The sequence below is a fragment of the Mirounga leonina genome, unplaced genomic scaffold (genome assembly GCF_011800145.1).
Source record: "Mirounga leonina isolate KUSES-001 unplaced genomic scaffold, KU_Mleo_1.0 Mir_101664, whole genome shotgun sequence".
NCBI lineage: Eukaryota > Metazoa > Chordata > Mammalia > Carnivora > Phocidae > Mirounga > Mirounga leonina.
The window spans coordinates 20805097-20820938 of NW_023270175.1; the positions used below are offsets into that span (position 1 = coordinate 20805097).

The following is a 15842-nucleotide window of genomic DNA, read 5'->3' on the forward strand; positions in this document are numbered from 1 at the left end:
GAAGCTTGGCCTTCGTGGAAACGCAGGGATAACGGATTGCCGCGGCCGCAGCCGGAGCCGCTCGTCACCCGCGCCCCCTGCAGTCAGAAATCTGAGAGGCGCACGTACACGCTGCAGCAAGCCAAGCCTGACACAAGCAGGCAGCAACGGGTTTTAGCGGATCGCTGGGAACAGTGAATGTTTCCTTGTTCCTTTAATGCATTCACTTCACAGAGGACAGTTGGAATTCATTGGTGGGCAAATTCCCAGTGATCTCAAGGCTAAACAGCCACGTTGAATGAAGTGCTCTTTAAGGACGTTTTTCGGTTCTTGCCGTATCAGCTTTTCTTTCATGGTGGCCTAATTAACACCCTAGTCTGTCTGTCTGTCCCTTTTTGCTTCCTCTAACCTACTGGGGCATGTACCTAATAAGTATCTATCTCAGCGGTTTATGGACTCATTGAATCCGAAATTGGAGATAATCCTTATCTGGTACAGGACATCCCTCCTGTAAACATGTTTTGAAGCTCTTTGAAAGGAATAACCTGGTCATCATCTAAGTGGGATTCTAGTGAAGTGTAAAATGCTCTTCCCTGTGCTGTTAGGACCAAAGAATAAAGTTAAATGTTTCCTGATGTCTTTTATTTTATCTGAAAATGTAAACTTTGAAGACATAATTTGGGGTGTGATTATTTGCACTAGAAGGATTTAACCTAGCATTCTTCCTTTACTAAATAAGTGGCTCCTGATTCCTGCAAGTGTTACTGGAAACTGCGTCATAAAATAGATAAGAGCAGGTCAGTTTTCAGTAGGAAATAATCAACAATTACATTTACGATAAGCATTTGGTATTCTATAAATTAAATATGACCAATAGTATGTCATCAAAGATACATTGGTCTCTAAATAAATCACTAAAAATACGGAAATGATGCGCCAGGTCCTATAAAGGGGCAAAACTGTATGACATATGTTAATTGTTACTCTAAAGTATATGTGAAAAAAAAATTTTTAAAATAAAACATATGTGTATCATGCAGATATATGGCTGTTGTGATTGTATATTTAATTTAAGGACAGTATATTCTCTACAATGAACTTCAGTCAAAAATGTGACTACCTTTTGCCAGCTTAGGCTTTAGAAGAGTACCTTGGGGATGATTGGAGATGACCTAGCCTCTTTAAAGAAGCCATTTTAAAAAGTCTGAACTGATGTTTTCCTTTTCGTCATGCCTCATAAGAAACTGAGGTATTAGATATCATTCCATTTGGCTTAGAAGAGGGTTACAGGTGGCTTAAGAAGTGATGTCGATGATGAATACGATGATGTTTCTTCAAGAGAAAGGCATTTACTAGCAAGTAGCTAACAACAGCAAAAAACCTTCATGATTATTAAATCTCTAACTTCTTTGGATTTTTTATTAGTATGCCATATGATTACCAAATCATAAAGTATACTCTGGTTGTTAGAGCACACATCTTATTTTGCAGGCTGGTTTTGCTTATTTCAAATGTGCATTTCTGTTTGTTTAGGTTGTCACTAATCCTTGTCATTTTCAGTGTCTATATAGCATTCTTTCTTGTTAATAGGCTGTCCAGTTCCCCCCACTTGGATTGTTTTAATTTTTCATCATGATTAATACTACTGTTATGAACATTTTTATACAGAGTCCTTTTTAAATTTTTCCTTTTGTATTATTCCCTTGACCACATTCCCCAAAGGGGTGTTACCAGATCCAAAAGTGCAGACAGAACCATAACTTGTCTTATTGTTAGATTGCTTTCCAGAAAGATCAAATTTGTGGGACCATCAGCACTGTAGAGTTCAAATATAATTTTTCCCCTACATTCTGGACAACACTGGTATTTATCATTTCCTTTTTTCTTCTCTGGAAGGTATATTGTGATAACTTCAGGTTATTCTAATTTGCATTTTCTTTCATTGCAAGTGAAGCTGTGCATTTTTACTTTTAGTACTTTCATCTATTACTTTACATTTAGATGATTCCATCTCCAAGGAGTGTAGCTACTAGCTCAAACATGCTTAGTGTATTTTGACCAGCAGGCTTTGAATCACTATGGTAGGCATCTTTCCTCCCATTGTGGGGCTCGCCTTTTGGCATTTAGCTCATTTGACAAAAAACATTTGTTTAAAACGAGGTCCGACTTTATTTGAAGCTACAAATGAAACCGTAGAAACAGACCAAATCAGTGGCTTGAGGCAATAGTATCTGTCAAATAGCCTGGTTGCATTCTCTCCTTCCTTTCTCACCTCCCTCCACCTCTTCCTTTCTCTGTTTTCTGCCTTTAGGAGGGATCCATTGATAAAAGAGATTGCTTCTGGAGAGCAGAGCCAGGTAGCAGCTAGAAGAGCAGAGGTGGAGAGGCTTACTTTTCACCGCACCATTTGTACTTTTGACTTCCAAACTGGATTTGTATTATTAGTAAAGACAAATTAAATCCATATGTAAGATTAGTATTTGTCATTATTGTGAACCATTACAAAATGACTTTAAAACTTAGGCTGCTGCATGTGATGAATTTCAGTATGTTAGGGGAAGGAATGAGGGAACAGATGAAGGTGGCCAACTTGGGAATAGGTGATATCTGGGCAGAACTGCCTGCCGTTTTATTTGCAAAAGTTCAGTTAACGTAACATTTATGGACTATAGGTACAACATAAAAGAAATTTACTTGCCTGGAAATATTTCCCCAGGGAGTTTTGGGTAAGGCTGGGACCTTCCTCTGACCTAACTTTTTGGATAAAGTTGGGGTATGAGAATGACTAGTTGAGTGATCCTCTTCCTGTTGACTGCATAGAGGGAGGCCGGAGTGGTGGTTTCAGTACCAGAGTGGTGTTTCTGTCTCATGGAAGCAGTTTCTAGCCAAGCACTGTGTTTGAAGCCAGTTGGCAGGTACAGGTTCTGATTTGCTCTTTGTGATTCCTTGACTTTGGTGTTCTAGAAGGGACCTGTCCTTTCTCCATCCATGGAGGTTTTTTTTTTTTGGAGATCAGAAGCAGGGGGAGCGGCAGGTAGAGGGAGAAGCAGGCTCCTCACTGAGCAGGGAGTCTGATGCGGGACTCGATCCCAGGGCCCTGGGATCATGACCTGAGCCAAAGGCGGACGCTCAACCCACTGAGACACCCAGGTGTCCCCATCAATGGAATTTTGGCAAGTGCAGGAGCCGAGATATGACTGGAAAGCATGAGCTCCCTCTGGCCACTTCGGTGGTTCATGTGTCTTGAAGGCGCCAAGAGGGTAACTGGAGGCTTCAAAACCCCTCTGAGGAGTCAGATCCTTGCCTTGCCCTAGGTATTTGTGGATAGACTTTGGAACTGAACTTTCAGGGAATTCTTCTCCTGATCTGAATGGGCTACTGCCCATGAAGCCATGTACTAACTAGACTGACACTATCGAAGGAAGGAGCCGCTAGCTCCTCATGGCTATTTAAATGGAGATAAAATGAAAAATTCAGTTCTTTACTTACACTAGTGACTAAATAGCCATGTGGAGCTAGCGGCTACTGTACTGGAATGAAAATGTAGCCAGAGGGAGTATATCTATATATCTATGTGTGTGTGTACGCCATTTCCATCATCATAGAAGATTCTATTGGACAACACTGAATTAGATCATTCAGGCATGGTGGCTTTATATGCAGCTCTGGGACCAGAGGTGAAAGCCTTCCTGGTGCTTTCCAGACCTACCTGCCCTTTGAGGATTGCCTCAATTCCAGTTCCTTTTGGTTTTAAGTTAGTCTTCTCTTCCCAGCAAGGCTTCAGTGCCCTGAAGAGCAGAGATTGAGTCCTACTGGCAGATGTATCTTGATGGGAGGCACAGTCCCTCTTTTTGTGCCAAATGCCTATCAGAAGCATTTATCAAATCCTTCTTTTTTCCAGCTGCCTTTTTGTACATTCTCTGCTCTTATTTATTTATAAGAATTTAAAAGTATTTATAAGAATCAGTGTGTAGGACACAATGTCATGCTTTAAAAACCATTTATTATTTTTGGGGAAGGTCAGCACCTTTATTGATGTTAGTTAGCTGTCACAGTCTCAGCTTCTGTCCTGGTGAGGGGGGGGTGGGGGTGAGGAAGATTTGGAAACATTGGCATTAGATCTTGAAAATACTTTGGACAGAGCTGATGATACCTTCTTCATCATTTCAGAACCCTGTTTGGAAGTACTGGGCTTATCAGCATCTGTGAACAAACCAAAAGAGAAATCTGGTCATTTATTATTGGGCTTTCCAATTAAGGCTGTCAGGCTGGGGTTGATGATTTAGGATTCAGAAAGAAGCATTTATATAATGACGTTTGAGTTTTAAAGTGCTTTCACAGAGAGTCTTCTTTTAAAGTTTTTTTAAAAAAGATTTTATTTGAGAGAGAGAGTGAAAGCATGATGGGGGGGAGGGTCAGAGGAAGAAGCAGACTCCCCGCTGAGCAGGGAGCCTGATGCAGGACTTGATCCTGGGACTCCAGGATCATGACCTGAGCTGAAGGCAGACACTTAACCGACTGAGCCACCCAGGTGCCCCCCCTCCCTTTTTAAAAGTTTTTAATTTTCATTCCTGGGTAGTTAATACACAGTGGCGTATGACTTTCAGGGATACAGCATAGTGATTCAACAATTCTATATATTACTCAGTACTCATCATGATAACACACTCTTTATTTGCTCCTTCTGAGCCCCCTGGGAAGGAAAGCAGAGACATTCAGTGAGGTTGGATGCCTCATGTCAGAGGCCTTAGTTGGCACTAGATAGAGCCCAGGCGCTGGTGCGCAGCTCTGTGCTCCCTGCACGTGACGCTTCTCGAGCCCGCTCAGCAGTACCTTCTCCCTCATCCAAAACAGCCTGAGGAGCTGATTCCACACGAAAAGGTAACTTCCAGTTCTCAACAGTGTGAGCATCCGTTTCAGAATGTCCAGGTAAAAGCAGCAGTGCATTAAAAAAGGTTATCGTTTCTGACTTGCTTTGGGTAAATTTTCAGTTGACTGACCCCAAGTGATCTGTTTGTTGTGTGAGCTATAAAGGACTTGTGTGGCCAATAAGAGTCTCCATTTGGACCCATTTTTTCTGCACCACTTGTTTTGTGCAAATCATCTCATAGTTTATGTTAACAGAATGATTACTCTGTCTATAAGGACAGAAATGAGCATTTATCTGTGTTGCTGATGCATCATGACAGGATGTCATGAAAAGACACAGGGCAATAAAGCACAGACTTTCTTGTTTCCAGTAAACGACAAAGTTCTCCTCTAGCTTTTGCAGTTATCTAGCTTTTAATCTCCAGCCACATAACCTTGGGAATCTCAAGAATCTATGATTAAAAGTAAGGTAGGAGACAGCAAATTTGCTCCCAAATAAGCGGAAAAAGTTTAGCTTTTCAAAGTAATAATGCAGTACTGGATTGTGCTAGTAGTTAACAAAATAAGAACCACCTAGAAATTAGTCAGGAAAAAGTCAAAATCTGCAGAGGCAAAGACAAAGGCTTGAATGGAGAGATCTACAGTCTGAAAAAGCAAGCCAACGACTTTTAGTTACAGGATTGAGGCATGCGCTACAAGGCCATATTCTGGAAATCTCAATGGAGGGGAAAGATGAAGATTTGTTTTTGCAGTCTGAAGATCTTGTTAAGAATGCAGATGCCTGGATCCCATTTCCCAGAGATACGAACCGGGCTGCTCTGGGGAGGGGCCAGGATTCTGTATTGATAGTAAGCATCCTGGGTGATCATGACACAAGCGAGCCATCACTGAACAACACTTTGGGACACTGCCCTGGGACATGGTGCTTCACAGGGTGGATGTGAGAAAAGCACTTAGCAGAATGCCTGATAAATGTTACTGCTAGGAACTGTCACCCCTTTGCTGGGAGGTTCAACTGAGAACTGCATACCAATTTGCAAATCACAATCTATATACATAGTAATATTATTGCAACCCCATATTGGTGGCAGAGGAGGGTGCAAGGCAGGAGCCACTCACTGCAGGGGGAGTGAATATATTTAGAATGACATCACTGAAAGCTTTATTAGAAAATCATAAATATGTTGTACCTGAAGTGTCATCATTTGAAGAATACAGGCCGGCCAGAGCACTTTTGCATTGATAGAGGGTGATAAACTGCCAAGACAGAGGTGAAATACTAGCTTAAGCCTCTGTCCTTTGTTGGACAGCAAACACCAGAAGTACCTAGAAACCCTCAAGGGACAAAGCACAACCACGTGGCATTTGTACACCCCAGTGGTGGTGCTCTGCAGTCTCGAAGACTAATTCTCTGGGATTTTGGCTGTTCCTAGGCATGACTTCTCATGATTTTTGCCAATTATGACACCCAGGATTGGCCCCAGGCTTGGACATGCACTGCCCCTTTAGGATCATTTCAAGGGCTCAAGTGTCCCAGGTTGCAAAAAATGCCAGCCATGCGTGCCCCTGTCCCCTTCTGGGGCTTGGAATAAATGACATGTTTTAGATACTTCTCTGAGAGAAGATAATGGTGTGGGGGGGTTCTTTAGGGGAGAAGGGGGAAAAGAGATGTCCAGTTCACTACCCCAGTCTTCCTTTAAATAGTTCTTAACAGTTGTGAGGTGTGGAGCAAGTCAGTGGCCGCGTGGGGCTGCAGGAGCACGGAGGTGGTAGGGCAGGGCCAGTGGCTCGGATGCTGGCTCTGCTCTATGGACCTTTATCACCACCTAGGATGCAGAAGCGGCCTGATCCCAGAAGGACAGGCTGCAGGGTAGCCACTCCATGGTGGCAGCAGTTAAAAAGGAAGTAGCAAATCCATGAACTGAGGCATAAATGCATGCAAGATGAGAGAAGTTGTGTTTTATATTGATGGGGCGGAGTATTATTGTAAAAGTTGACTCTAATTCTTCTAAGAGGATTCGAGGCAGCTTATGGATTAAGACATTGCAAAACAGGGTATTTACAGGGATCAACCAGGACAGGGACAATCTAAAGAACTAGTTCTCAACACTAGCAGCACAAGAGAACCATCTGGATAAATATTAAAAATAGGCATGCTTTGGCCCCAACCCAATTGAACAGGAACCCCTGAGGGTGGGGCAAGCATTTATCTGTTTTCTAAGTTATCCAGGTGACTAACGTGCAGCCAGGCTGAGCGCTCCTGATCTAAAGGAAGGTGGGGGGTGGGTGCTTCTGAATGGCCTGACATGAGTAGGTAGAGTCAATGGTTTGCAATGTTGGCTATCCATTAAAATCACCTGGGCAGCCTTTAGAACTCCCCAGGCCCAGGCTGCAACCCAGACCAATCAGAATCTCTGGGGCTGAGGCCTGGGAATCCACTTTTAAAGTTTGCCAGATGATTCCAATGTGCAGCCAGGATCGAGAACCTCTGCTCTGTGTAGTAGTTCCCAAATATGGCTATACATCTGACTAATGGGGAGAGGGCTAGGGAACTCCCAACACAGAGATTAAATTTGGTTCTGATGGCTAAGGCTGTTCTTTCAAAAAAATGTTTGTTGGGCTTCTCTACTATATTTCAGTCCTGTGTTAGGTGTTGGGCATACAGTTATGAACAAAACAAACAAAGACCTTGCCATCATGAAGCTTATATTCAAGTGAATATAAAGTCTACCAGAGGATGAGAACAGGAATATTTGTCTGCTTTCTTTACTGCTGAATCTCCAGTGCCTGGCACATAGTAGGCACTTGATAAAAAATTGTTAAATGAATGAATGGTTGACTGAATAGTGACTCAAGTGCTGTGAAGAAAAATAAAGCAGGGTAAGGGAGGATAGTGTGTGTGTGCCCATCTTACATGGGGTGGTCACGGAAGGCCTCACAGAGATGGTGACTTTTGAGCAAAGACTGGAAGGAGATGGGGGAGGAAGACACACAGCTATCTGGGGATAGTTGTGTCCCTGGCAAAGGAAGAGCAAGTTCAAAGGCCCTGAGGTGAAGCTTGCTTGGCAGTTTAGGGGAGCAGTAAGGAGGCCAGTGTGGCTGGAGGAGTGACAGTGAGTGGACAGAGGAGTAACAGAGTGACAATACGGGTAATGGGGGTTGGGAAGAGAGGGTGGGCAGCTCATATAGGGCCCTGTAGACTACGGCAAGGCCTTTGGCATTAAGGGAAACATGATGGCTTCTTTTTCTGTGTCTTGACACTGGAGAGTGTATGTATTCATGTGTACAGTGACTAATGTTTACCTGGAGCTGAATGCCAAGCAGGAATTTCTGTGCTACTCGATAAAGAATGCTGAATATCTTAATGGATCAGGCCTTTAACTATAATTTACAATGGGAAAAAACTCAGCAAGCAAGAAGGACAATCAGTAAGAGGAGTCACAATGAGCCAGGGAATCAGCTTGGCAATGGAAAAGCCTGTCAGCAGGCCTCCAGACTGGCCTCTAAGTGATGCCTGAGGTTGTCAAATAGATGTTACTATTGCTAAATGAGAAGTGTCTAGAAAACCGATGAGGGGTGTATGAGAGGGTGTGTGTACACGCACACTGGGGAGTGGTTAGAGTAAACCTAGAGGAAAGCAAAAGTGATACAAAACAGAGAAGAGGGTCCAGGCAGATCTATGGCTTCAGCCATTATTGGAAACTTCCTAAGAGCGCCTTAGGGAAGGGGAATTTCTTGGGATCACACTGAGGTTCCTGAGGCCCCTCAAAGCACGACACACAAGCAGTCCCTTATTTGAAGAGAGTCCCTTATTTCTGTAAGGGCTTCACTAGCCACAATGAGGGGCCAGTGAAAAATATTTACCTTAATACTGCTTGCATTCTCCAGATCTGGATATGATACCAAGAGGGAAGTTTCCAAAAGACCCACAGCGAGGGAGGGAGCGAGTAGTAAAAGGGGCAATAGACTTGTTTGGAGTCAGAAAAACGGTGTTTGAATCTTAGCTTCACTATCTAAAGCTCTGTGAATACGGTGAGTTCTAACTTCTCTGACTCTGTTTCCTCATATGTACAATGGGGATGTGACTACTTTCTCACAAGAGGGCCAGGTGAAGTAATGTGTATTTGATATACATTTTATACATGTGTAATCATTAAGGACCAAGATGAGAAGATTCTCTCTGGATTAACCTTTGGGCCAAGGATTCTAGAAAAAATACAGTAAAACCTCAGTTACCTTGAATATGAGAGAGATCCCATTACTTGAATTATCTGATGAAATTGGTTAACCAGAATATCCACTCAATTTTATTATCAGTTGCTAGTTGTTCAAAAGTGTCTGAATGTACTTTCCTATTTTAGGAAGTCTTGTATACTGTACATATTTGAACTGACTTTTTTTGGTGATTGGGGCCATTTGGGTTTATCCGGGCCATCATTCCAATATAATTTTCAAGCATCTAGGCTAAATGCATGGCATCCCTTCTAGATATATCTAAGAAGTTGTTTTGATAAAGAGGGAATGGAAACATTCCAGGTACTTGAGAGTTCCAGATGGTCAGAGTCAAGTTGAGATTTTATTGTCTCTTCTGTGAAATGAATTTGTATTGCCAGCCCTGACCTCCCCACTGAATTCTAGACTTAACTATCCAACTGCTCATGTGATCTGTGCATTTGAGTGTCCAATGGCCTCAATCTCACACAGCCCAAATGGAATTCTTGTTCCCTCCACCTTCACTCCCCTGCCTGTCTCACCACATGGTACCACAAGCCACTTAGTTGCTCAAGCCAAAATTGTAGGAATCATCCTGGATTTTTCTGTTTTCTTCACTTCCCACATCCACTCCATTAGCAGTTCCTGCTGATTCTACCTTCAAAATACATTCTGTATCTGTTCACTTTTTACCACCTCCATGGCTATACCCCTAGTCCAGGCCACCATTATTTCTTGGCTGGATTATTATGAAAGCCTCCTAAATGTTCTCCCTGCTTTAATCCTATCTCTACTTAGTTCACTCTCCAAATAGTAGTCAGAGGGATTTATTTAAAAAAATTCATAAATTAGATTATATCACTTCTCTGCTTAAAATCCCCCACAGGATTCCTACAGCAACCCCAAAGTAACCTACGCTCATTTCCACTGTCTATAAAAGGCCCTAACATGATCTGACCCCTAGCTATCTATCTCTCTAACCTCATCTCATAACACTTTCCTTCTCACTGGGCTCTAGGTACTGGTTTTATTCTTTTCCTCTAACATGCCAAGCTCATCCCATCCTAGGGTCTTTGCACTTACTGTACCCTGTGCCTGGGACACTAGCCAGCCACTCTCTTTCTTTTCTTCTTATTCACTCACGAATTCCACAAATACTTACTGAGTGCCTACTGTGTGCCTGTTTTCTAGGTATGTGGGGATATAGTGGACAGACAAAAATCCCTCCCCGCATGGAGCTAAATTCTAGGGGAAGGAGACAGTCAACAAACAAAAACATACAATCTATCAGATAGTATAAATGCTAGGGAACAAATTAAAGCAAGGCAGGAGGATAGGGAGTGCTGGGGTGGCCGTGAGTGCTGGGGTTGCAATTTTAAAGAAGGTGCTCAGAGGTGGCTTTACTTAGAAGATGATATTTAAGCAAAGATCTGAAGAAGGTGAGAAGTGAACTATGCAGATACCTGGGAAAAGAATGTTTTCGGCAGCTCAGTAAGTGCAAAGGTTCTGAGAAAGGAGAATGCCTGGCATGTCTGAGGGTGTGTGTGGCTGGAGTGGAGTGATTAAGAGGGGATCATAGGAGAGGTGGTCAGAGAGGTCATGGGGAGGGGGGGATGCTGTCCAGACCATGTGGAGCCTTGTAAGCCACTGGCTTTTACCCTGTGTGAGATGGGGGGGTACTTATTTTTATCTAGATTTATTGTGTTTATATTGCCCCCTGGCTCCCAAGTTAGAATGAGGGTAAGGACTTTGTCTCTCTTACTCATGGCTTTATCTCCAGAACTCAGAACAGTGTCCAGCACAAAGAAAGTGCTCAGAGAATCTTTGTTGAACGTGATTGAATGAATCAACTGGACAGGTACAATATTACCAAAGGATATAGGAACTAAGCATAATGTAGTGCAATGAAGTTGAGGAAAACAATGAAATGGATTCAGGTTTAGGAGACTTAGGATCTATACTCTGACTCAATGTATGACCTTGGACAAGTCACTTCCCCACTCTGAACCTCAGGCTCTTCATCTTTAAAGTGAGGTTATAGTAGATGGCTTCTTTCTGGCTCTAACAGCCTATGATGATTCCATACTGCAGGCTGCACACCATTGATACATTATCTCATCCTCTGACTATGACCTGTCCATGGAATTCTGGCAAATTTAACAACACTCTATGGTTCATCTTTTAATAAATGTTTCCACTTACAAATGGAGAGGATAGCTTTCTTGAGTAACCTTTTGAGTGGGTTGCAGGCTTGAAATAATCAAGGTCAACTCCAGTCCTGCAGTTTGTATTTCAAGGCCACCTTTATTTTTTTTTTTTTAAAGATTTTATTTATTTATTTGAGAGAGAGAATGAGATAGAGAGCATGAGAGGGGGGAGGGTCAGAGAGAGAAGCAGACTCCCTGCTGAGCAGGGAGCCCGACATGGGACTCGATCCCGGGACTCCAGGATCATGACCTGAGCTGAAGGCAGTCGCTTAACCAACTGAGCCACCCAGGCGCCCCTCAAGGCCACCTTTATAGTAAACATTACACTCCCAACTTTAGGCCAGTGCTGCCACTGTGAGAACCCATTGATCCTTTGCAGTTTAAAAGAATAAGGGACCGGGGCGCCTGCGTGGCTCAGTCCGTTGAGCGTCCACCTTCGGCCTTTGGCTCAGGTTATGATCCCAGGGTTCTGGGATCCAGCCCCGCATCGGGCTCCCCGCTCAGTGGGGAGTTTGTGTCTCCCTCTCCCTCTGCCCCTCCCCCTTCTCATGCTCTCTCTCTCTCTCTCAAATAAATAAATAAAATCCTTAAAAAAAAACCCTGGGATTCAACAGTCTTGCACAATTCACAGCACTCACAGATCTGTACCTCTGAAACAAATAATACATTATATGTTAAGAAAAAAAAAAAAGAAGATAGCAGGAGGGGAAGAATGAAGGGGGGGGAACGGGAGGGGGAGACGAACCATGAGAGATGATGGACTCTGAGAAACAAACTGAGGGTTCTAGAGGGGAGGGGGGCGAGAGGATGGGTTAGCCTGGTGGTGGGTATTGAGGAGGGCACGTTCTGCATGGAGCACTGGGTGTTATGCACAAACAATGAATCATGGAACACTTCATCTAAAACTAATGATGTAGTGTATGGTGATTAACATAACAATAAAAAATTAAAAAAAAAAACCCTGGGAGATGGCCACATCACATGGGAAAATAAATATTTGAAAACTGTATATTATTTCATGCTTTAAAAATTCTTTAAATTTGTATTGTGAAGTACATTGTACTCAGAAAAAAAAATAAAAGAATAGGGGACTAAGAACTCAAGTTGTAAATATTTTAATGAGTCAGTTCTAACAGAGACAAAAGATAAAGTGGAGTCTACCCTAGCCAGATTCTAACATAAATAAATTTAGGTTTAATTTTTAGCTTTAAAAGCTTTTGGGGGCACCTGAGTGGCTTAGTTTGTTAAGGGTCTGCCTTTGGCTCAGGTCACGATCCCAGGGTTCTGGGACTGAACCCCAGGGCAGGCTCCCTGCTCAGCAGGGAGTCTGCTTCTCCCTTTCCCTCTGCCTCTCCCCCATGCTAGTGTTCTCTTTCAAAAATAAATAAGTAAAATCTTAAAAAAATAAAAGCTTTTTAAATATATTTTACTGGGGCTAAGCTAGTCCTACAAAGGAAGGATATACTCTTAAAGAGAGATTAAATCCTCGCAGCATGAGCTCCAGTCCACATTTAGATGCGATAAACCCATATTTTCTGGATATTTCCTACAGAAGCATGGCAATTTTAAACCCATAATATCACACCATGTACTTTATACCAAAATTATTAATGAAATTTTGGTGATTCCTAAAAAGCAAACTCATTGGCTCATGTTAACTATTCCCCCAAAGTAGGTCAACCTATTAGAAAACTTAGTGTTAGTTTCATGTTTCATAAGAGGAAATTTTATCAATGCAAAGAACAAAGTCTCCTTTAAATAGTATCTAAGAAAAAAAATCAATCCAACCTTCTGTTATTTTGGCACTTGGATATGAGGGACGATCATCATCATCACTAAAAAAAGGTAAAAGACATTTTATTTACTATGTATTTAATATATGAAGGAATACTGGTTAAGTAAAAGAACAATGTCAAAATCATTACTCATATAGAAGTAAATCTAGAATGGTATGTCTCTGAGTTCTCAAATCAAGTGAAAATGACTGCTACATTGACTTTTATTTGGTTTTATATATGCCCTCTCATCTTCTCCGGTGACACAAATAATTGAGAGTCGCCTGCTTTACTACTTAGGTCTGTTACTACAATCTTGAAGGGAGAAAGGATCAATGGTGGGCTAGGGGTAGGTGTCCTAAAATGGCATCAGGTCAAAAAGACACCTTAATTTCATAGTGCCAAGTAGAAAAGAATATAGTTAAAATCAGGTAGATTTTTCTCCTTATACCCTAGTTTTCCCATGATACAAAATGCTACCCTTCCCAGTTTGTGAATATTCTTATAAACACTGGAACAATTTTAGGCACGTTTAGGCTATTCTAGAAAAAGTGTTAATCAGACTTCAAGTCTACAGTGTACTTTATTCCTCTTTGTCTCCTATAAATACTGCAGAGTCCATCCTTTCTCTTACAGTCTTCCCCAATTTGGATGGTCTTGTCTAAAGCTCATCCATCCTTCAAGGCCCAACTGAAACTCCACTGCTTTTGAGAATTCTTCCCTGAATGCTCCAACTTACATAACCCCTCCATTTTGGGGATCCCTGTGACAGTCAGTGCCACACTGTTGAGTGTTTAGGTACATAAGGAAACTAAGTAGGAAGCCCTTAGTGCAGGAACTACTGTTGACCCAGGGCCTCTTAGGTTCCAGAATCTAACACATTAAAGACTTAATCTAACTATACTAACTAGACCACTATACTAGAAAGAAGGAAGTAGAGACCAGATAAATAGAAATAGGAGAGAACATGGAAAGGGGAGGCCCAGGAAGTAACCACAGAGGAGAATGAGGGGAAGGAGTGAGGGGAGTTTGAGGGGAGAGACACTGGCTTTCTCACATGTTTACTTGAGGGGCCCGTGCTTCGCATTAATGTAATTTTCATTTTGGATTTCTATTTTCTTAGCCAACTCATATTGCTTTAATTGACTGTACCTAGAAAATGAAGGCAGATCCTCTTCATTGTATGAGGATGAACTCATAATTCTATGTAAGAAGTAATATGCCGGTTCAGTACTAGCTTTCCTTTCTTCTCTCTGGAAAAGTACAAGTCAGGTAATTATAAAAAGGAGATTTTGTAATAAATTAAGTAAAATACACTATAATGTTTCCTTAGTTATCTATGTAGCCAGCATTCTGATCAGGCACACTATGTTTGCCCCTAAAATCTCACATGGCTTCCTAATAAATAGATCCTAATAAACAGATGTGAGTTTGTGTTGAGGCTATTTTGTCCTGGTGAGCCTCTGAATTGGCCAGAGTTGTATCTCTGTGTTTTCTTGTAGTTTCTGGGTTAACCTGGAAATCATTGCAAATGGATAATCCAGGGGGATTGTCTCACCAGGAAATCCTAAATCATGTGTATCTTCCAAATGCATGTACAGTGCAATTTTTTTTTTTTTTTTTTTGGTAGGGCTAACCCAAGAGGATGATAAGTGATCAGTCACTAGAATGATACAGAACCAGGGACAGGAGCTGTGTGTCAGAGTGATAGTGGGGCTTATGGACTGAGGAATATTCAACATACTTTGAATAACTTGCTACGTTTCAACAAGTTGGGTAAGGAATTTTTGAGAGTAACTTGCCCAAAGGTCACATAGCTACTAAGTGGCAAAGCCAGAATTCAAACCCAGATGGGCCGAATTTGCATGAATCTTTTTACTCCCCTCCAGCCCATTTTCTGGTCCTGCCCACTGGCATGGAGTTTCTGCAAACAAAACTTCCAGTGACTATTTATAGGTCAGAGTACAAAGAAAAATTAAATATATGATTTTAAATAATTAGACTGCTTTTCTCCTAACTGGTTTCCTTTTTCTGTTTTTCTTGTCCTTCTGACTAATCTAGGACATTTTCCATGATCTATTTTTCTTCAATTGAGGCTTCTGACTTCATCTGTTAGTCATTTCCCTGTAGTTGTAAATATCATCAAAGTTGGGAGAGACTGCCCAGATTCAGTTTTTGCCCTCTTCTTCCTACCCAATGTAAATTACTTGGACTAAGTTTGTGAAACTCTACCTTCCCTATAGAAACCCGGTCACTGAGAGTCCCATTTGTCACTTACACTTAGTTGTGTCTTTCTCTCCCAAAAGGAAGAATCTGTGCCAGTCGAGGATTTGGAGGTAGTCATATCAGCATTAAAAACAATTCTTCGTTGTGTCTCCTCAGATTCTGTCCATTGATTTGGTGATGCCTCAGTATTTGCTGTAGTTTCAGTGGATTTGCAATGACAACATTTTCCTAGTGACAAAAATTTTTTCAGATTTCTCTTGCTCTTCAGTGGCTTGGGAAAAGCCACTGTGCTTATAATGGGCTTTATGTTTTCTTTTACTTGATCTTCCAAAGGGCCTTCTGGAAGTTCTTCTTTCTCAACGTCTTGTAAAACAACTTCATCTTCATCAGAAGTTAAGCCCTCTTCCACTTTATTTTCTGAAACTTCTTGATTAATATCATGAGTTACCAAACGAATGATAAGATCTTTTTTGCTGTGGACATCTTTTAAAAGCTCCACTTTGGTGATGTCAGGCTTTATTAAGTTCTGAAATGAATTCCTACTAGCAGTCTGGAATTGAAGAGAAAATATTAA

The 15842-nt window shown here is 41.8% G+C and overlaps 1 protein-coding gene across 1 annotated transcript in view; it reads right to left on the bottom strand.

The window, feature by feature from the left end:
• Nucleotides 1-3910: 3910 nt before the first annotated feature.
• The window catches only part of LOC118011132 (fibrous sheath-interacting protein 2-like), a 69347-nt gene continuing 57415 nt past the window's right edge, over nucleotides 3911-15842 (bottom strand). The window contains exons 18-21 of the mRNA XM_035005690.1: nucleotides 15321-15818; nucleotides 14195-14295; nucleotides 13056-13102; nucleotides 3911-4182 (exon numbers count right to left, since the gene is read on the bottom strand). Of these exons, the coding sequence (XP_034861581.1) occupies nucleotides 4037-4182; nucleotides 13056-13102; nucleotides 14195-14295; nucleotides 15321-15818 (792 nt within the window). The 3' untranslated portion in view covers nucleotides 3911-4036. The remainder of the gene's footprint in view (nucleotides 4183-13055; nucleotides 13103-14194; nucleotides 14296-15320; nucleotides 15819-15842) is intronic.